The sequence below is a fragment of the Prunus dulcis genome, chromosome 3 (assembly GCF_902201215.1).
Source record: "Prunus dulcis chromosome 3, ALMONDv2, whole genome shotgun sequence".
Classification (NCBI taxonomy): Eukaryota; Viridiplantae; Streptophyta; class Magnoliopsida; order Rosales; family Rosaceae; genus Prunus; species Prunus dulcis.
Window position 1 is genome coordinate 18,343,975 of NC_047652.1, and position 21,079 is coordinate 18,365,053.

The 21,079-nt window shown below is 36.6% G+C and overlaps 4 protein-coding genes and 1 non-coding gene across 6 annotated transcripts; 3 read left to right on the forward strand and 2 right to left on the reverse strand.

The window, feature by feature from the left end:
- The first annotated feature begins 1,183 nt into the window (after window positions 1-1,183).
- On the forward strand, window positions 1,184-1,264 carry TRNAL-CAG. The gene has a single exon. It is a non-coding gene; the product is annotated as a tRNA-Leu (tRNA).
- A 163-nt stretch (window positions 1,265-1,427) lies between these two features.
- Window positions 1,428-2,947, reverse strand: LOC117622308 (cytochrome b561 and DOMON domain-containing protein At2g04850). The gene has a single exon (XM_034352951.1). It carries the CDS (start codon window positions 2,895-2,897, stop codon window positions 1,698-1,700), a length of 1,200 nt encoding a protein of 399 aa, XP_034208842.1. The 5' UTR covers window positions 2,898-2,947; the 3' UTR covers window positions 1,428-1,697.
- A 494-nt stretch (window positions 2,948-3,441) lies between these two features.
- On the forward strand, window positions 3,442-5,933 carry LOC117622309 (N-acetyltransferase 9-like protein). The gene is made up of 6 exons (XM_034352952.1): window positions 3,442-3,697; window positions 3,943-4,014; window positions 4,501-4,588; window positions 4,812-4,944; window positions 5,130-5,168; window positions 5,633-5,933. The coding sequence occupies exons 1-6, from the start codon at window positions 3,496-3,498 to the stop codon at window positions 5,711-5,713; spliced, it is 615 nt and encodes a 204-aa protein (XP_034208843.1). The 5' UTR covers window positions 3,442-3,495; the 3' UTR covers window positions 5,714-5,933.
- A 3,846-nt stretch (window positions 5,934-9,779) lies between these two features.
- On the forward strand, window positions 9,780-15,932 carry LOC117622311 (heterogeneous nuclear ribonucleoprotein 1-like). 2 transcript variants are annotated; one of them, XM_034352953.1, is made up of 5 exons: window positions 9,780-10,087; window positions 10,211-10,329; window positions 10,659-10,885; window positions 11,243-12,437; window positions 15,339-15,932. In XM_034352953.1, the coding sequence occupies exons 3-5, from the start codon at window positions 10,664-10,666 to the stop codon at window positions 15,350-15,352; spliced, it is 1,431 nt and encodes a 476-aa protein (XP_034208844.1). In that variant the 5' UTR covers window positions 9,780-10,087; window positions 10,211-10,329; window positions 10,659-10,663; the 3' UTR covers window positions 15,353-15,932. The 2 variants fall into 2 exon arrangements, with proteins under 2 accessions (XP_034208844.1, XP_034208845.1); XM_034352954.1 differs by having other exon boundaries at window positions 9,780-10,083.
- A 1,527-nt stretch (window positions 15,933-17,459) lies between these two features.
- On the reverse strand, window positions 17,460-20,684 carry LOC117622108 (putative MO25-like protein At5g47540). The gene is made up of 11 exons (XM_034352657.1): window positions 20,372-20,684; window positions 19,803-19,964; window positions 19,584-19,702; window positions 19,418-19,495; window positions 19,224-19,317; window positions 19,067-19,126; window positions 18,740-18,808; window positions 18,508-18,606; window positions 18,357-18,401; window positions 18,145-18,247; window positions 17,460-18,054 (listed from the first exon to the last, which is right to left on the reverse strand). The coding sequence occupies exons 1-11, from the start codon at window positions 20,507-20,509 to the stop codon at window positions 17,936-17,938; spliced, it is 1,086 nt and encodes a 361-aa protein (XP_034208548.1). The 5' UTR covers window positions 20,510-20,684; the 3' UTR covers window positions 17,460-17,935.
- Window positions 20,685-21,079: the final 395 nt, after the last annotated feature.

The window sequence follows — 21,079 nt, forward strand, 5'->3', positions numbered from 1 at the left end:
CTCATGTTCATGTTGACAAGTCGATCAATTTGCCAAAACAAAGTAGGAACATCAAGTTCTTTTCTTTCTTTGGAAAGTTATTATTTTTTATTCTTAATAAATAAGTCATGGAGGATTAAAAGTCAGCTGATAATGCAGACATGGGCTTAGCTAAGTTGGTTAGAACGGATGTACTCCCCACTCTGCACTTGAGTTCGAATCCCCCTCTCCGTAATTTAGATTAGATTACACTATAATATTTGGTAATATTTTAATTCAAAATGATGTAGGTAATATTTGGAAGATTAGGAAATTAACAAGGCTCTCTCTCCAACATGGAACGTTTAAGTGGTTTCTGATTAGGTAAAGAGTGCGTTGAATGCATTATAAAAGGAAGGTATTATTTAACTTGGAAAATCTCTTTTTACATTGCAAAAAAAAAGAAAGGAAAAATCTTGTATGATAGAGGACCCTTAAAGAGAGACCAACATTCCTGCCACTACCTTTGCTCCTTTCTGCTTTATATCATTCTAGATATCTCTGATGGGAAATTCAAAGAGCTCAAGTGGGGAGAGAGACTCGAATACAGCCCAAAAAGTACAAAGAAAGAAAAAAGGATAAAGAAAACGATTGAAAATACCACCTTTTATGTTACTTTTAGACTTTCTACAATGAGCTTGTGTGAATGATCAATCTACTTCAACTTTTACTGGCTATGGCTGCAGTAACTATTCAAGAATCAAGATGCAAATTCTACACAACCAAACAAATGTGTTAGCAACAAAATTGCATAGTTTTCTCACTTACACGGTCTGCCTATGAAATGGCAAATGGATTAACTTTTATGTCACTTGAAAGTGAGGCTTAACTCTAGTGATAAACATTTGTCCCTAATTCTTCGGAATATCAGTAAGAGTTCGACTCTCGTCTCTTTCCCTTTAGGCAAACACAGTCACCGTTCAATTGTACGCACTTGTTTGGAAAGGGATCTATTATTGTCTCATCCTTTGTCTAGCAAGCAAGGATCCAATAGACTACAAGCAGTAGTTGTGACAATGATTGTAATTGGTCAAATACAACTAAGCATACGTCCAAATTCAATCACAACAAGCTTAATTGGAAGGCAAGTAATCTTTACTTGTTAAGAAAGTGGGTGCAAGATAAGTACTTTATTTATTCATAAGTGGGAAAATTATCAACAAACGTCAAGATGGCCGAGTTGGTCTAAGGCGCCAGTTTCAGGTACTGGTCCGAAAGGGCATGGGTTCGAATCCCATTCTTGACAAAATCAACTTTTTGACTTAATTTTTTTTTTCTGTTTTTCTGATGATCATCTTTACAGAAACTCACATCAAAAGGAAAACTTCTGTGTAAAATAGTTGAGGGAAACTGTGGTAATTGAACATACAGTACAAACTGTGGTAATTGTATACATTCAGGCAAAGAAGAAAGAAAAGGTTTCATCCATAAAAACAAATAGAAGAAACTATAAGCACAACTTTGTTTTCTGATCTCAGCTGCCCTACAGAAAAGCATGAAACATCCAAACCAAAATTTTAGTTTCTTTCCAGAAAAGCACTGTTTTTAAACATGTAGTTGGCTGGCTGGCTGGCTAGCTAGCTATAAATATGATCCATGACATTGCAAAGAGGGTTCTTCCTCAAGCATAGTTTTGTGTAATTATGCCATCTGTATATGTATGTCTCTCTCTCTCAAGCTCAACTGAAGATTGCACTGCCTTTATCAGAGCCCCCAATTAGACCCTCCCTCCTCAGCTTCTCCTCCTTTGATTTTCTACAAAACACCACCCAAGAATTCACCTCCAAAGCTATACACACCCCAATCAGAGTAGACAAACCCAAACAATAGGCCAGCTTAGCATAAGACCTGCCTTCTCCCATCACATCAAAACCCTGGAAACAATTCACAACCCCAAGCACCACACATCCATACCCTACAAAATGGTGATAAGATTTCCAGTACTTCCTGAATTTGTTTGTAGTTTTTGGCCTAAACAGAAGTGCCAGTGTTTGAAGAGCACCTAAGCAAAATGCTGCAAACCCAAGCTTCCTGTGGAGCCCATATTGGACCCCAGGTGACAAATCCCCAAGCCTAATTCCAATGGCAAACCCCACCGTTCCTAAGAAAAAAGCAAACAGTTGGATCCCAGCATGAACATAGAACCATGTAGGCCCCAGTGCTTGGATGTGCCTAAGGTAGCGTGCAATCACTGCTCCAATGGGTAGCATGATTCCCCATGAAACAGCATTTATGATGCCATGCACTGATCTGAGTGTACCAATGTTGGTGTGACGTGCGGCCGTTGAGCCTGACATGACATCGAATGTCATTACCGACGAAAGGTCGTTTGCGGTGGTTGGGTGTATGGTTGGTGAGTAGCCTTGGACATAGAGGCCGCGGTTCCACACGTGATGGAGTTTTGTCTTGTTTGACGCGAGCTTCAATGTGGCGAAGATTTGGACGGCGGCGCCATTATGGACGGTGGCTAGTTTGCCACCGTATAGAGTGGCAGAGGAGGAGAGTATGCGGATGTCAAGAGGGCGAGAGAGGAGAGGGCGGCGTTGGAACTTCACGGTTGGGTCTAGGAGGAAAGGTAGGAGGACTATTTGGCCGGTACTAGGGTCCGGAAAGGCGACCAAAGCGTTTGTGCCGGTCATTTCGGGGGAGGTGGGGTTGATGCCCCACCCGACCCACCCGGAAGGGGATATGAAAGTGCCAAAGAAAACAAGGTCTAAGGTGGCATTGTGGTGGTGGAATGTCCATGCTATGGAGGCTTGTTGGGTAGGGAGGGTGATGCATTTTTGGAAGGTTTGAGTAGGGGTGGAGGTGGTGCAATGGGCAGAAAATGTGACATGGGGTAGGGAAAAGAGAAGGAAAAGGGATAAGAGGAAGAGCATATTGATGGGTTGGAAGAAGGATTTGATCAAAGAGAAATGGAGCTAGGGAGCTTGAATTGGTTTGGTTGGGAAGCTTTTGTTAACATTTATGTGTTTGGTAATGATGAGGGAGATAAGAGGGTGATGGTTGGTAATCATGGCTGTGGAGCAAATGTGGGAATAGAATAGTGTGTGTGCGTAGCTTTGAAGTTAAGTTAAGGCACTCAAAGTGTTTGTTTGGTGGAGTAGAAAATGAAGGTTTCAAAGTGCAAGTGCAAGTGTCTTTTGCCGTGGAATATTTGGGTTTTTTTGGGTCTTCTTTAATGAAATAGATCTTTGCGAGGATTGTGCTTGTCTTTGAAGCAAGGGAATGATGATAAGTGAAGCTTGCTCTTGACTAATTTTTATTTATTTATAAAATTTGCTCTCATTATTTAAATAATTAAATATTCTCCAACACTATTGGGAAAAAAAAGGTACACAAAAAATCTCGACCTTTGACTTCATCATACTTGAAACGACGTCGTTTGGTAGTTAATCTATGTGATTGTTTTGTCTGTCAGTTTGTGCGAGAGAGAGAGAGAGAGAGAGAGAGAGAGAGAGAACAAGGGAAGCAAAGATGGAGCAAGAGAAAGAGAAAGAGAAAGATAGAGTGAGCTTGGAAGGAGGGAGAGTGATACTGGTGCCTTACATGAAAGAACACGTTCCGAAGTACCATGAGTGGATGCAAGACCCAGCTCTTCTCCAAGCCACTGGCTCTGAGCCCCTCACCCTCGACCAGGAGTACCAGATGCAGCTCACCTGGACCCAAGACCCCAACAGTTCTCTCTCTCTCTCTCTCTCTCTCTCTGATTTTGTGGATTAGTTTGCTAAACTGAACTGGGTAATCTTGGTTTTGACAAATAACTTATAATTATAGATTCTGCTAGTCAAGGTTTGATCTTTCCGGGAAAAAAAGAAGAGGGTTCAATCGGGTTTTGATTAGTGATTGAGGGTTATTTGAAAGATTTCATTGTTATATTAATGGTCTTGTGAGTGATTAAAGAATTGGAAATGGGTTTTGCAGAGCAGACTTTTCTTGTATTGGATAAGCAGTTGGTTGTTGGAGAATTCAACCATGGACAGCCCCATGTGGAAGGTTAGCCAAATTTGCACTCTTTCTTCAGAAATGACTGTCTGTTTGGTTGCTGAGAAAAATTAAAGGAAGTTACTGTAACCCCGGAAAAAAAAAAAAAAAAAAAAAAAAGAGAGGGAAAATCTCTGTTTTGCAATTAAAAGGATCACCTTGAGTAAGCAAAGCACTTTTTCTCTAGGAACATTGGTTGGATGGTTTGGAATGGCATTCCCGAGAAGGTTCTTATTGTTCAGCAAGTAAAACTGGGAATTATTAACTTATTCCAGTTTTGAAGATATCGTTTGTTCAGTTAATTTTTATTAGAAATCGAGGCGTTCAGAGAAAAACAAAGATAAAGAAGATATTTTTTAAAGGAGTTGAGGCCTGTAGCAATCTATTGAACATATTATGACAATATATGCACTTCAAATCTTGAACTAGCTCATTTGCATGGTGTACTTTCTATGTGTAGTATGATTTATGAGTGAGTAATGGTATGCCCTTTGCCAGCCATGGTAGGTGATGTGAATTTATATATGAATGACCTGGATGATCCTCAAATGGCAGAGATTGAAATAATGATTGCTGAGCCAAAAAGGTACCAGCTTTTACTTTCTTCTGATGCCAACGAGGCTGAAGTGCTTGTGTTAGTGCCAATCTGGTTTTCCTTTTTCTTTTTTTTTTTGTGTGGTTAATTATATATGTTTGTTCATTTGAAGCTTTCCAGAACCGAAAATTTATACCTCCTTGCTTGTTTTCACTTTAGGAACTATTGTATATACTATAATTTAAACTTCCAATATTTGCTCTTGCTAGCATAGTCGTGGTAAAGGACTTGGGAAGGAGTCTGCCTTGATGATGATGGCCTTTGCAGTTGAGAATCTGGGGATCCACATCTTCCGTGCTAAAATTGGAGAGCTAAATGGAGCATCTCTTAGCTTGTTCCGGAAATTGGTCTCTCTCTCTCTCTCTCTCTCTCTCTCTCTCTCTCTCTCTCTCTATATATATATATATATATATATATGAATTTATTTTATCAAAAACTCAATTTATCATGCAATGTTAGTCGCTCATACTTCACTTACATTTTGCACTTGTTCTTCCTTCTGGTTCACCAAACTCGCATATGTTTGATGCAGGGCTTTGAGGAGACTTCTTATAGTGAAATCTTCAAAGAGGTGAGCACAATTATCTTCATGAAATATGCATATCTGCACAGGCTTTAGTTGGTCTATGTGAACTATAAATTTTTGGGATTGAATGTCTTTTTAATGTTCCCACTCTCTTTATACCTTGGAGTGGCTCTCCTAAATTATGGATGCTTCAATTACAACTAATGTACCGCCCAGCTTCAAATCCAAATTTTTTTCAATAGTTTCGTGTTTTTAAAAAGGGGCTCGATACTCATATGAAAAGAATAAGAACCATAAAGAGTTTAGTGGGCTATCAATTTGTGGGTATCAAGTCTCCCTGCCTTTTTTTTTTTTTCCGTTGATGATTTTGACTAATTTCTTGAAGATCCAGAAACAGTGGAAATTTAAATGTTTTAGAAGAGGAAAAAGGTTCAAATTGGTTGGTTATGAGGATTCAGTATTGGAGCTCCATTTATCCATTTTAACAAATTTCCTGTCATATATGACAGGTAACATTGGAGTTATCTGTAACAAAGGCCAAGCATGATGAGCTGCTGCAGTTGATGGGTAGCTTCATTACACATGCCTAGCAGTCAGGGGCCTATTTATTCAAGCTAATTTTCTACTTCACAATCCACATCAACTCTCACTCTAGTGCTTTGTACACAGAAAAGCTTTGAGGTTATTTAGACTCTACCATAAGATGGAAGTGTTAATCTTGCTGAACAGGGCTACACTAAAATGTTAGGTGCTATAAATATCCCCTTTTGAATATCATTCTGGTTGGTTTATTAATTTCCTATCGATCTACATCCTTCTTTTATTTACTTTTCCTTTTCCCCTTCGGGTTTAGTAGTAAACATGATCATAGTAGTTCATGCAGACAGAAAATCAAATTTTCCGACAGATTGAATAATTGGCCCTGTAATTGGGCAAGTCTCAGGGACATCGTTTGAAACTGAATTCCCAGCTTGTCATACATGATTGACTGTGGTGCCATTAGCTAATGGTCCCAGAACACCAAAGATGGGCCATCTGGCTGTTGGAATTTTCTGCAGAGATGCTAGAAACTTGAAAGCTAAAAGCTCTTGGCTGCACCTCTAGGTGTTGTATAAACTGCCATGACAGTAGAAGCTTGAGTTGCTCTATAAGCAATTTGGATGCTTCTGGTGGATGGAATGTAATTCCAGTGGGGGCTTGTAGTACCAGAATGTCACTGCAAGAAGTGAAGATCTGGTTGGTCAAATAGTTGCCGTCTGAGCAAGTCTTTAATGAGGAAGTGAGCACTAGATGGAGAAAATTGCAAATGATAAAAGCAGGTGTTATTTCCATGGACTGTTGGATATTTTGAACTTAAAGGGCTTTCCAAGGCTTTTTGGGGATAATGGTTTCTGATTGTGCGTTGCTAAAGGACTTGATTCATGCTCAATTTGAAGGGACGATGTGATGGCATACAATAATAAGTGTATGTAATACTTAAAGGAGAAACTCCTCCTTGCCTTCTATTGCGGCTCAATCACAAAGTGACATGTGTATTCGTTTGTTAATTTTCAAAACATCTTTTTTAATTTTATTTATAAAAATCCCATTGTTATTCACATTGATTTTTCTCAACCATTTTTAAAATAATAATTTTCCTTTATCAGTCAAAATAAAAAGTTAAGGGTTCAATAAAAGTGAAAATTTTAAAAAAAAATTCACAATTAAAAAAGATGGGACACATGTCGCTTTGTGGTTGAGCCACAATAGAAGATAAGAAGGGAAGTATTGTCTTCTAATATATGATGTTGCATGCATGTGATGACATGATATCAACACATGTATATAAGATGACCAAACTAACCTTGTGACTTGTAACATAGTCAATATAGTACATACGATATTTGCTAAAAAGTCAATTGGCTTATAGGTTGGGATGGCCATAAAACCGCATGACCAGTTAACACCGGTCAAATTAAACCAATTCAAATCGTCCAGACACTGATTTGATTTCGACACTAATGTATGGTTCGATTGTAATTTGGGAGCGAGAGCGATTTAAACTGGATCGTGCCCGCCCGTAGTTTGAGAAAGTCAAAAACACAAGGAGTGAAATGAATAATTATATACCTCAAATGGGCAACTACAAGGGTAGTGTGGTAAAATAATGAAATGCAAGAAAAGTGAAGTATTATATTATAATTTATGTGACGTGAGAAATAGGTGGAGCTTGCTTCCAGGCGAGTAACGATCGAGTGGAAAGACCAAAGTCCCTTTCGTGGGGAGCACGAAGAAAGATGCTGATTGTTAATCATATAATTCCATCATCCAGAATTTACCAAATCTAATCAATAATTACCTTTTCATCCCAAATACCTCTTCTTATAATAATAATAAGTATTTTGAAAGCGACCTCTTCTTTCATTTTAAATTTCATTGCAAGTTCAAATGCTTTGCTTTGCAACGGAGATGGAGGTTTCTTATACATACACTACTGAGGTGCTATATGAGTTCGAATTTGAAGTCACAAATTTGTAAATGAAGACCATTTTCCATTAGAATAGACCCTGTTTACAAATACTTTGTTGTTGATAAAGTAAAAGACGATCTTTTTTTGGTTCGAAGTTTTTGTTTTCTTCAAGATTTTGAAACTATGAGCATAAGGTATTATAATTTCGCTTACAAAAGCAGGAAATTTCGATTATATGTACCCAAAAGTTTATTTGGACTACATGTATTTCTTTCTTTTCCTTCTCCCCTTACTTTCTTTTCATCATTTGTAGTTGGTTGAAACGTGAAAGTATTGTTGGATGGCAATGGCGGTGACGTCGAATAGTGAAAAAAGTTGGTGGTATTTTTGGGCGAAGAACTTTATGCTAATTATGTGTGTGTGATTATTATTTTTTTCTTTTCAAAAGAATGTTTGAATTTTTTTTTTGGGAGTGTTGAGCTATTATCAAACAATTAAACAATAATAGTGTTTATGTTTGACTAAATTGACTTCCATTCTAGTAGTGGACTTGTTTGATCTCATTAACAATAATTTAATTTGCTATTGATTCCATAATTTTTTTTTTTCACTTCAATATATATGCTTACAAGTTGGACCTATATATTGTTGAATTCTACTTAATTAAATAAATAAATATAATTCAACATTATATTTATTTATATATGCAAAACGGGACAAGAAAAAGTATTATTCTTTTTTTTTCTTCACTATTCCTTGTGACCGGCCATATATATATATATATATATATATATATATATATAAAAGCTTGGATAGATAATTACTCTGGGCTAAAGTTTTCAGTGAATGGTCACCAACCATTTGTATTACAAAACGAATAATTAAAATTCGATTGGTTTATTATATTGTGAAATAAATTATGCTTCTCTTTCTAATTTAATATTTGGAATTTTTTTTTATGAGATAGGGGGATAAAACCTCTAAAAAAAATGACAACTAATTAATACAGATCAAGCGAAGTCTAGCAATTTTTATTTTATTTTAGTACTTTTCGTTAATTGAAATTCAACATTTGGGGTTGAATGACCACACTTGCATGTCAAGTTGTTGTAAAATCTTATGAGTGATGCTACTTACCAACTCCATGTTGCTCATTCATTCTTTTTAATAATTTTCATTATAAATTTACTTTTGCGTTCAATTATTTTAAAGCATAAAATTTCGGAAAATGTATATAAATAAACAAAAAACTTTGTGATTGCCTTGAGCCATAACAAAGATCGCTACCATGGCTAAAATATTGATCACGTGGATCATTGCCATCAGCCATAACTAAAATAAAAAGAAGAAAAATAAATCAAGGCTAGACATTACGGTGTTTGTTATTTGTTCTTTTCAATATTAAAAGAGGTCTCATTTTCGAATTACTTATTCTATATTCATTAAAAAAAAGAAAAGAATTCATGGTGTTTTTTTTTCAATGGATTAAAGGGTGTGTTGAGTAATGCAACATATACATATAAAATTGAAAAAAAAGAATACGGGGTGAGTAATGAGTAAAATGGTGTTGTAGCAAAGACATTGTTTTGAACTATTGGATTAATATCCAACGGTGAGTGACCACAATATCTTGAACTTCTGTGGTCTAAGAGATCGGGACTGTATGTATATATATATTTGTTGTTGCTTGGTTTTAGCAGTTTTTAAAAGATCAAATTAATCATATATCATGAAAAAAATCATATCATGCAATTCAAATAATGTAGAATAGAAAATTAAGATAAAAAAAGGCAAGAACAAAACAATGAGTAATTTTTGTATGTTCCGGACTGGTGTACCATCCAATACCAATACGCATCGCTTGTAGGGTTATAGTATTGCATTGGGCCCACTGTACTGTGGGTTCAGATTAAACAACGTCACCGTTTTAGCCAAGTTACTATAAGAGGAATGATCTTATAGTGAGAAAAAAAAAAAAACTATTAAAAGAATGAACGGCGAACGGAGGACATGCAACCCTTACCATTTCATCAGAGTAGAGAAAAACCATATTTTCCATGACTAAATTTTGTCCAATTTTCTTTTTGATAAATTTGGTTTGGGCATTTTCAAACTGACACATTTCCATAAATTTTCAAATCAAATTATTTCACAAAATAGAAAAAAACCTTAAAAAGTTAAAAAAAAGAAAAAGAGAAAAAACTGAAAATCTTCAGCTTCCCATTTTCATAGTGCCTATATATTCCTCAGAGACCTTCAATGCCCTCCCTTTCTCTCTCAAACTTCTGTTTCTCTCTCTAGAAATACACATTTTTTAATCTCGTACTCATCTGTTTGATAACTGAATTTGCATTTGGTAATCAAATAATCACCATTGAAAGAACAAACAAAAAGATTGGAGGGGGCATATATGGAGAGGAGGTTGAACATGCCCTCTGTTCTTATTCTTACAGTGCCTCCTCTCAGATCTTAATTTTCTTCAAGATTTGGCATCTGGGTTTTCATTAATCTGTGGGTACGGTGGGAATCTGATTTGGGTTTTTATATTTTTTTCTAAGTTGGTTGTGTGTTTGGATCCTGGTAAATTTTTCTGATTGAAAATTTTCTGGTTTATTTTTTTTTCTTCATCTTTTTCTAGGTGTGCTTAATTCTGGGTCCAGTATTTGATCGGTGAAGGATCGGATGTTTCAAAATTGAATCCAGGAATACTTGTTTTGAGTCGTATTACAATCTGTGTTTGTAATATTTCAAAAGAAGGTACTCTTCTTTCTAGTTTGGTGGGTTATATATATTTATCTGCATTTGATTCCAGTTAGGTGGATGGATAAAAGGAGAGACTTTATTCGAGCTGTGGGTGTTGCTGTTGGATTGGCTTGAATATTTCTCTGCACTTCATTATGCTTCAATCTATTTAGTTTTGCTTATACTATAGAAATGTATTGGATCCATTATAAAATGCTCCATCTTTTTTGAATTGGTTTAAGATTGGATTTAAAGTTTGCATTTTTCTTTGAGTTGGTTTCAAGTGTGATTTGCATTTGCAAAATTTTATCAAGTTTGAATTGATGACGTACTGTGGCTTGTAGAGAAAATGCAATCCGATAGTGGTAAGTTGTTTATTGGCGGCATATCGTGGGACACAAATGAAGAGCGTCTGAAAGAGTATTTCAGCAGTTTTGGGGAGGTGGTAGAAGCGGTGATCATGAAGGATCGGACCACCGGCCGTGCTCGTGGTTTTGGTTTTGTAGTTTTTGCAGACCCAGCTGTTGCGGACAGTGTCATAATGGAGAAGCACAACATTGATGGGAGGATGGTAATCAAAATACTTTCTTTTTGATGAATGTAATTGTCCTTGGATTGCACTTGTATGTTCACACAATGACTATGCATCATTGTGCTTTTCTTTTTGAATCAAAGCAACTGTAAAGGGTAATGCATTTCTTTATGGTAGTTTGGGTCTGAAATTGTACTTACTGGAATTCATTTCCTATTGTTCTGCATTTAACTAAATTTTAAACTCAGCAAGAGTAAATCATGGTTCTAGATATTTTATCTTTCTTCTGTGGTTAGTTTAGTTAATGCATTACTTTGTTCTTCTAATGTGATTAATCAATTTATAGAGCTTGTATCATTTGATCTTCGTTTTTACCAGTGAATTCTCCATTCTCAGGTTGAAGCAAAAAAGGCTGTTCCCAGGGATGACCAGAATATTTTGGGTAGAACCAGTGGCAGCATCCATGGTTCTCCAGGTCCAGGTCGCACAAGAAAGATTTTTGTTGGAGGTTTAGCATCCACTGTCACGGAGAGTGACTTCAAGAAGTACTTTGAACAGTTTGGGACAATCACAGATGTTGTGGTGATGTATGATCACAACACTCAGAGGCCAAGAGGCTTTGGATTTATTACTTATGATTCAGAAGAGGCAGTGGACAAGGTTTTGCTTAAGACATTTCATGAACTGAATGGGAAGATGGTTGAAGTCAAGCGTGCAGTTCCTAAAGAGTTATCACCTGGTCCCAGTCGCAGCCCTCTTGGAGGATACAACTGTGGTCTGAGTAGGGTTAATAGCTTCCTGAATGGCTACACACAGGGGTATAATCCTAGTACAGTTGGAGGCTATGGACTTGGTAGATTCAGTCCAGTTGCAAGTGGTCGAAGTGGGTTTCCTCCATTTGCTTCTGGTTATGGAATGGGTATGAATTATGAGCCAGGGTTGAGCCCAGGTTTTGGAGGAAATGCAAATTTTAATAGTAATATCAGCTACGGACGGGGGTTGAGTCCTTATTATGTCAATAATTCTAATAGGTTTAGCAGTCCCATTGGGTATGATGGTGGTAACGGAGGAAACACATCTTCTTTTTTCAGTTCTGTGACTCGGAATTTGTGGGCAAATGGGGGGCTTAATTACGGAACAAACTCCACAGGTTCCAGTGCTTACAATGGATCTGGAAGTGGGAGCATTGGAGGAAGTACATTTGGAAACACTGGAGTTAATTGGCGTTCTTCGGCAATTTCAGCTCAAGGTGGGGGAAATAATGTTCCGAACAATAGTGGGAGTCTTGGTTATGGAGCTGGTGATAACAGTTATGGTTTGGGAAGCGGAGGGTATGGAAGAAACAATGGAACAAGTGTGACCGCGACATCCTCATTTGCTGCATCAAATGGTGGTTTTGATGGGGCATTCGCTGACTTTTACACTAGTGGTTCAGTTTATGGAGATCCCACTTGGCGTTCATCAAATTCCGAGCGAGATGGGCCTGGTCCCTTTGGTTATGGGCTCGGTGGTGCAGCTTCTGATGTTTCAGCTAAAAGTTCTCCTGGTTATGTCGGTGGTTATAGTGTTAATAAGAGACAGCCAAATACAGGTAATTGTCACTTAATTAATGTCTTATGCAACTTATGTTTTTCATCTTTTTTTGTGCTTTTCTTTTAGTTCTTTTGTTGTTGAAATACAGGGACCAGGGACCTTTTTTCCCCTCATAATTTGTATGGATGTTCATAAAACACCTCCAAACTTCTGAAATAGAGTGGAATTCTGGGATCCCAAACCAATCTTTAGCTACCTCCCAATTTGTATTGAGAATAACATTCTTTAGCTGAAAGAAATACAAAATTTCTAGGAACGTGCAGAGTCAAGTAATTTTCAGCAGAAATACTATTTAATTTGTGCAGAACAATTTGGGTCCAGTTCATATTGGTAACACATAATCTCACTCTTTTCTTGAGCTTGCTTGATTTGGCTATCTCTGTCCAGCATCCACAAGATTTAACTAATTTCAACTGTTGAATCGAAGGCATAATTCATGAAATCTAACTCTTCCCTAGCTGATGTTCCACAAAGTGGAGTACTTTATTACTGGATTAAATCTGGTTTAGCATACAATACAAGAGAGGACTTCTGTTCGAGTGAGTAGGATTATTTGGTTATGGTCCATCTTGTTGACTATAACCATTTGAATATGGAAATTTATTGTTAAGCTCATAGTTGTTCTGTATAATTCAGTTGAATTGGGTGACTGTCTAGTTAGGGGTAGATTGAGGTAATCATGATATTACTTATCTTAAAGTTGGACTCATCTCAATTTATGAAGCTCAACTCGTGAACTCCTTTATCCTATTGATTACATTGACTACATCACTTTCTCCTCCTTCTATTTCTGTTGACATGTACACACATTACTTGGGATTTGATTGTTACTTGAGTTGCCTAGGTGGTACTTTACTTGACGTGTCACCCTCTAGCATATTTTCCATGCAATTCTTATTAACTGCCTTATTTTGGATGATAAATGTCTTACCATGCAAATGATATTTTTTCACTTTTCTATATCTTCTATAAAGAGGCTTTGGTAGCCAGTTATTTGTGCTGGTCAGAAGTGTGTTGCTTTGGTGTCCGAGGTTTATTACGCTTTTATGAAGTTTACTTAAGGAATGGGGTAACCATGGGACTTAAACATAAAAGAAAAAAGCTTTTAATGTTGTTGTTGTATAGGTTGTCATTTTGTTTGGATTTTGTTGGTGTTGGAGTAGCTTGCCAGTGGCCTTTGCTACTTAAATAGATATGATTATCAACCTCTTGGTAATTAGGGGGATGATGGTCCCAAATGGGTGTTGAATGTGCACTGTGCAGGGGTGTAGAGAAGATCAACCATGTTTTATATAGTGAGATGGTGTTCATACTTGATAGAGAATTTTGTGATCTTCTGTGTTCGTGTTTTTGTTGATGCCAAAGAATCTTCTTCTCCCATTTGTTTTTGATAGGAAGATTACGCATCTTACATCAATGTCTCTTTCTGTGCCCGATGAACATTATGACTCTTTTGGAGTGTGTAGCTCTCACAGTCTCTACGGGTGTGTGCGTTTTGGGTAATAAACGTTTGGTTTTTCTTTCTTTTAAGAAAAATACATAAAATGGTTTTTCTTTTGTTTTATTAATATGCTGTGCTGCTTGTCTCTCTATTATGTGATCCCTAGCCCTCAGTGGTTGAAATATCTAGTAGATCCTTGTTGCAAGGAGTTCTCGACCTTGTCTTTATAGAGATCCAGCATGTGCCTTTCACTAAATAAAGTTGCTTCTTTTCTTCTCTGCTCTAGGATATCTTTGATGTTCATAATTTCAGCTTGAAGGCTCTAGGATATATTTGATGTTCATAATTTCAGCTTGAAGGCATGCATTTTTAAATAGAAGCTTTCTTTTTCTATAGTTGGGGCACACCTTAAGTATACTCAATGGAGCATTGAAGTTTAATATAATGTAATTCGGTGCTACGAGTTTCGTCTTTGTATTTTGTTCCTTTAATACGATCAAGGAAGAAACTGAGGGAAATCTAGAAATCTAAAGGAGTCTAAGAAATAGACTATTGCGTCTACAGATACATATGCAGCTTAGCCTATGGTGAAATGTGTCTGGGCTCTCTCTACTTCTCTCTTGCCTGTGTGTGTTTCCTCATATACTGACAATATTTTATTTTTTGTGTTCTATATATTCCACCAAATTGCAATGATTTCCTCTGTATCAACCTTTAAATTCTGTCTGTTAGCTTAAGTAATAAGTCACTAATCAGGGGCCGAAATGGAGAGGGAAGGTGTAGTTGGGCTGAAAAGTATGGTTTACTGTCTCATGAATACATGTTTAAGTGCTGCGATTAGGAGTGTGTATCAAGGTAACAACAGAGAGATGAGTTAGAGGGACAGAATTTTGTTGATTATTGAAGATATCATTTCGTGAAATTTGTTATACGGTCTTGCCATCGTGTAACAATTGACAACTTAGATTATAATGGTTGCATATTGCTTGTTTGATGGAATCATGATACAGTTCTAAAAGAGAAGCATGCTGTTGTCAGTACACAGCTTAAGATCTCAGATGGGATGCCCATTCTAATTTAGTGAAGTTTTGTATTTTTTTAACATTCATTTGAAATGTTATTTCACCGTCCTAGTCAATATTTCAAAGGCTGTACACAAGAGTTGGCTGATGGCCACAGGCAACACATTTGTAATTCATGTTGAAGTGCCAAATATTTATATTTTCTTGGTTTGAATTTTGCTGGAAGTCATTGCCATGGATTTAATCCTAACTGGAAGCCATTGGTGTTATTACATGCACCTTTATACAATATAGTATGGATACTTGATAGATGGTAACTTGTGGAAAATAGATTCTTTTCAAGTATATGCTTGTGTGCGTGTAATGTGTTGCTCACTTAATTGTCGATATGTGTGTGTCAATACTTACAAGTTGCTTTTCTCCTACTGTTTTTCAGGAATTGCTGCCTAGGATCATCATTTCTGATATCACGACATTGTAGGTGAAGATAATCTGGTGAAGCAGGTGAAATGTGAATTTTGCACACCACCCTCATTTATATATCTCAGTAAAAGAAATTTGGTTAGTAAGAGCTAACTGGGAGTGCCTGTTTTGGAAGAGTTAAAGTTAGAGTTAGAAGTTAAAATGGATTTTGTGTTAATGCTTTTGAGTTTTGAGTTACCATTTTAGGTTTTTTTGTTTTGGTCTTTGAGTGAGATGTAAAATCAGATTGCGGGATATAGTCAGAAGTGTATCATGCATCTCCGGTGAGGCGGCGATACCCAAAAGAAAAAAGAAAAGAACCAAAAAAACAAAAAGAGATAGACTGATATATATTTTTTTCCCTTTAGAATTTTATCTGTAAAATCTCTTGGCCAAGTTGTGGGTTCTCGTCAGGGATTTTTTTTTTTTTTTTTTTTCATTCTTTTGCCCCATCATTTGGTTTGTTTTTATTGTACCTGAGATTAATGTTGATTTACTAGTGTGAAACATTTTAAGGGCTACCCATCTAGGGACCCCATGAATAAGTAATCGCATATTCTGATTCTTACTCTTTGGGAATTTTGTTGGCCAAAAATGCCTTCGAGATTCTGAATGCAACAATTTTGATGCAGTCGCGGTGGGGGGTGGCGTTGGCGCGCGCCTGTTCTTGTGGTCCAGGACCAGGATCCTTCCCAAAAACTAACCTACTTTTCGTGAAAGTCTATGTATATACGGCCGATGATAAAAAGAAAAATAAAAGAGATATTAATACCTAATTTTTGAGAAACTCTTTCAGAATTTTTCCCCTCTTGATCATTAATTTTTGGTTGGTTTTATTTAAACTCCAAATGATTCTTTTACTTCAATGAAAAAAACGTTGAGTATCTTCCTTTTATAACCTTTTATAATAACAAAACAAAAAAACCCTAGCCCCTTTTCTCCCAAAAAACACTCTTAGAGCCTTTTCCACCTTGAGGGGGGAAGAAGCCATTGTTCTTCCCCCCTCTCCTCTCCTCTTTCTCTCTTCCTCCTTTCACCTCTTCCCCCATTTTCAAAGACAAAGGGTTTTCCCTAATTGTCTTAGTTTTGTTATGATTTTCATCCAACTATTAGTGGCGGCTGCGGCTCAGCGTCGGATCTTCACCTGCATTTCTGCGTCAGATCTCCACCATCATCTTTTTTGCAATTTCTTTATGTTTGGAATAAGTTGCAGAGACTCTTTGGGTTCTCTGTGTAGTTTTAACCTCTCCTTTTGTGAGGGTTTTTCATCTCTCCTTGGTGAGAGTTTTATTTGTATTGTTATGGCTTGGTTTTTTCAAGCTTTATCTTTTTTTTATTATTCTAAGTTTGCAATCTTAGTTGGGATGCCTATGCCAGAGTTTCTTCGATCTTGCCTGATCGTTGGTGGAGACATACCTGATTTTCTTAATTTTGATATTAGACCGCTCCGTTATTGTAATGGCCCTTTTGTGGCTAGTTTGTATTAGCCCTTTGTGGCTAGTGGCTTTTTTGGTTGAATTATGAATGCAATCATTGAATTTCTCCCAAAAAAAAAAAAAAAAAAAACTTAAAAAACAGAAATTAAAAGAAGAAATTAATGCTGCCATGGCCACTGCGATAGTGGAGGCAGCTACGCCTCCATGAAAGTGGCGATGGCTGACATTAAGTTTGAACAAAATTAGCAAGAAGAATAAAATCTGTTGAAAGATCATTGTGAATTTAACAACTCTTAATCTATTCATAAGTTCTATTGGGAAAAGGAAAATTTGTGTAAAATAGTTGAGTGGAAGTGATAGAACAACATCATTGCAAATGTATAAGCAAACCAGAGAGGTACTCATTAATTCAACTCAAAAGAAAGAAAGAAGAAAGTGTTCATCCAAAAATAAATACCAAAAAAATAAGGAAATTGAAAGTACATTATCTTTCTTATGATCATCTGTCCTTCAGAAGTTTAAAACTTTCACACAAAATTGTTTTTGGTTTCTGAGACAAAGCATATGGCCCCTTGGTTTTCAACATTTAGGCTGCTAACGAATGCAGCTCTTGAAAATTCTCATACAAAATCTGAGTGCAAACGACAGCTTGTTTGGAATTGGTAAGAAATTGAGATAAACTTTTATTGGAATTTTAAAGAATATATAGGCCCATATGTGGGCTACATCTGATACATTAAGTTGGTTTCTGGAAACCCAAGAGGGAAAAATTACACTAAAAAGCACATGTATTATAGGCCTTGTGGCAATTTGTTACCTGGAAAGAAAAATTAAGTCACATTTTCACCTCAATTAAAGTTTTGTTGCAATGTGCCATTTATGGCTAACTTGGTCTATTTTTCCGTCCAAAAAAATTGAAGGTGCTATACACGTGACCCTTCAAAAAAAGTGTGACGATAGTTTGACAGACGTCAAAATATCCTTAGAAAAGGGTCACCAACTTTTTGGACGGAACAATAGATGGAGTTAGGTCGTAAATGGTACATTGCAACAAAATTTTAATTGAGGTGACAATACGATTCAATTTTTACTTTCAGTGGCAGTTTACAACAAGGCCTATACTTCAAGAGTACAATTAACATTTGACCTCACAATTGTTTCTAAAGCTGAGGATTGAAGATATCTTGGGTTTGGGTTCAAGAACAGAAATCTCATTAATAACATCAGCTTTGGCTGTTTCAAACTGCTCATCCTCTGCAGAAAAAGTATAGTTTGATGTTGAAGTAAGAGTTCAAAGGATAAAGATGGAGTGACAGAAGATTTGAAGCGAAAAATGGTTCCTACCTTTCTCAATGGTGAAGTCATCAAAGAAACGAAGAAGCTTGGTCCTATTTGTGATAAGCACATTAACAATCTCAGGAGGCTTATTTTGGTTTGCAACAAATAGCTGTCAAAAGAACAAAAAACAAAAGAAGTTAATAACACTTTTAATAGATAATGCCTCAACTTGTTGTAATGCTGAAAAGGGTTAGAACTTGATATTGATCTGCACAAACCTTGAACACATGAAAGGTCTCTAACTTGATTGTCTTCTTTGGATCCTGCAAACATGTGATGCACAAACAAAAAAGCCATAGTTGAGTCAAATAAGTGACTTAACAAAAAGCTAATGGCAGGCATGAACATGATGTGAGAGAGAGTTTATACCCTAAGAAGGTTCATCAGGATTCTCATGTTATCCAGAGAGCAGACATATTGAACCATTACAGCAGAGTTGGAGCGATCAAGCAACACATCTCCTAACAGCTGAAACAATTATGACATGTATGTCAATTATTATGAACACAGAACATGGTTCTCATGATGAACATAAACATGGTTCATGCAAGAGTCTCAGCACCAAAAAAATAAAAATAAAAAAATCCGTAAATTGTAATACCTTGATGGCCTGGCGTTTGGTGATATAATTTGAAGACTCAAGCAACTGAGAATTGTACTCTTGGAAAAACTGGAGCCAGTAAACAGAGGGAAAAAAGTATTCAGATATTGACAATGATATCATTCTCTATTGGAACTTATGAAATGTAGAAAAACTAAAAATAAAGTAACTAGATTGAAAATTTCAATAATCACATTCTCAGATTCCCTGACTGCCCAAATTTCTAAAAATATCTTCTTACACAATATCATCAGTCTGTAGTATTATGATACAAGATAAAAGCCACCAAAACAACCAGAAGATTTCATATGGATTATGAAAACTTACCCACTCATAATTTTTAGAAAGAAATTGAGCAACAGTTGATTTGTGCCTTGTCATGAGCTCCTGTTCAAGTATGGCAATGAGTCAGTTGATTTGTGGATTGTGAAGCATAATAGTCACCGTTTCTTAAATTTTGATAAGCTATTCAAACTTTACCAACCTTGAAAGTAGCTGCAGCATCTGATGCTATGTCGAAATTTGGAGTTTGTATATAATCAAAAAACTTCTTCATGTGGTCTGATTCCAAGACATACCTGTGAAATCATCCCGTTGAAAATTAAACATTGTTTGATAACCAAACTCACTTTGCACCATTAATTTATCTGGAGATGTACAAATTTGATAAGGGGTTACCTTGCAACATTCTGGTGACGAATGCATTCCCTTGAAATTGCACCATATGACAGAGCAACATCGCCGCTGTCTTTGTAGCTAAACCAAACCAAACCGAACTATTCATTAACATTTTGTTGAATTCAGTACTGCACATTTTTTAACTTCAATATTGATAATTTCTTACCCCTTTATCAGAATGTCCATAAGATCTATATTCTTTTCCAAGTACTCTAAAGCAATCAATTGGGACTGAACTCGTTGCCTTAGCAAATTTGCAATGACATGAGTGGCGTTTTTACGAGCCTGCAGCATTTGCATACACAGTAACATAAATGTCAAATCTCTAAAGCATGCAATTGGGTTACACAAACTGATGTAGCTAAGCTAATATGCATATGCTTACCCCCAAGTTGAGCTTTGGAAGGCAAACAATGAGAAGCCTGAATGTGTCCCCTCTGAAAAACTCCTGAGTAAGTTGTGCACAAGAGTCTTTATTTGGCTCTGATTCCTCATCACCATATAAAACTGTTCTTATCTCCAAGATTGCTTTGCTCAGTTCATCCATCTATATAACAAATTTCAAAGTAAATGCCATCAAAATCCTAGTCCATATAAACATACAAACTAAACAATTTCATTAATCTCAAAATCTCACTCACTCTAAATTTCTACACAAAGGGTAACCTCCACAACCCCAAATTGAAAAATTTCATGACATGAAATATCCTTTTTTCTTCCCCTTAAAAAAAAAAAAAAAAAAGACATGTAATATCAAATAGATTACATAACATGACAACGGGTTTAGCCAGTGGAAAAGAGCCTTGACTTGCAGTGGTCTTAGTTTCGAATCCCATGACACCTTGGTTGTGTGTGTGAGATTCCCATCCTCTTGTAGTTTAGAGGATTGCTTGTGAAAACAATAGTACAATAGGAAATTAGCAATGTGAAAACTGATCAAAACACAAACCAGACCTTTTCTTTGCGCTTTTGCTCGCGCGCATCCATGTTCCGATCAAGAAACATGAGAAGCTCGTGCGTGTGCTTTACAAGCTCCAATGGGCTTCGCGCCTTTGGCTTGAAAAGACCCTTCATTGTCAACTTTTTCGCCATCAGACCACACACTTCATCAACCTCCTCGTACGTTTCCTACTTTGTGTTTGGGAATCACAACTTGAGAATGTTCAGCGTTTTAAGAGGAAGACATTGAGATTGGAAACTTGGAATCTAACAATCCATGACAGTTTTTCTGGGACGACAAAAAGTTGTTAGAATCTACAAATATAGCATCTGTTGCAAGAGGGTGTTTCCACCTTTATAGCACTTGTACTCCACCTGCGAATCAAGTTGTGACACGTGGAATGTAAAAAGAGCGTGGGGCCCAATCCGCTTTGATGGACATTGGGCTAGTAATGAGGATGAGGGGCTCAGATGCTTTGAAGGCTAGATGTAAATTGGATTTACAACTACTGCAAGCAGAAAATAGTAATACAAAGCTGAGACAGAGTTCAATTACACAAAGGATAAGAACAATGGCGAGGAGGATGCCAAAAAGAAAAAAAAAAAAAAAAAAAAAACCTTTCTTGTAACGGAGATAACGAACTGAGAGTTTCTCTCCAAAAATAAGGGAGCATTTGTATTTGTTTTCTTGTTGTTGTTGTATTGGTTATTGGTATTTTTAGC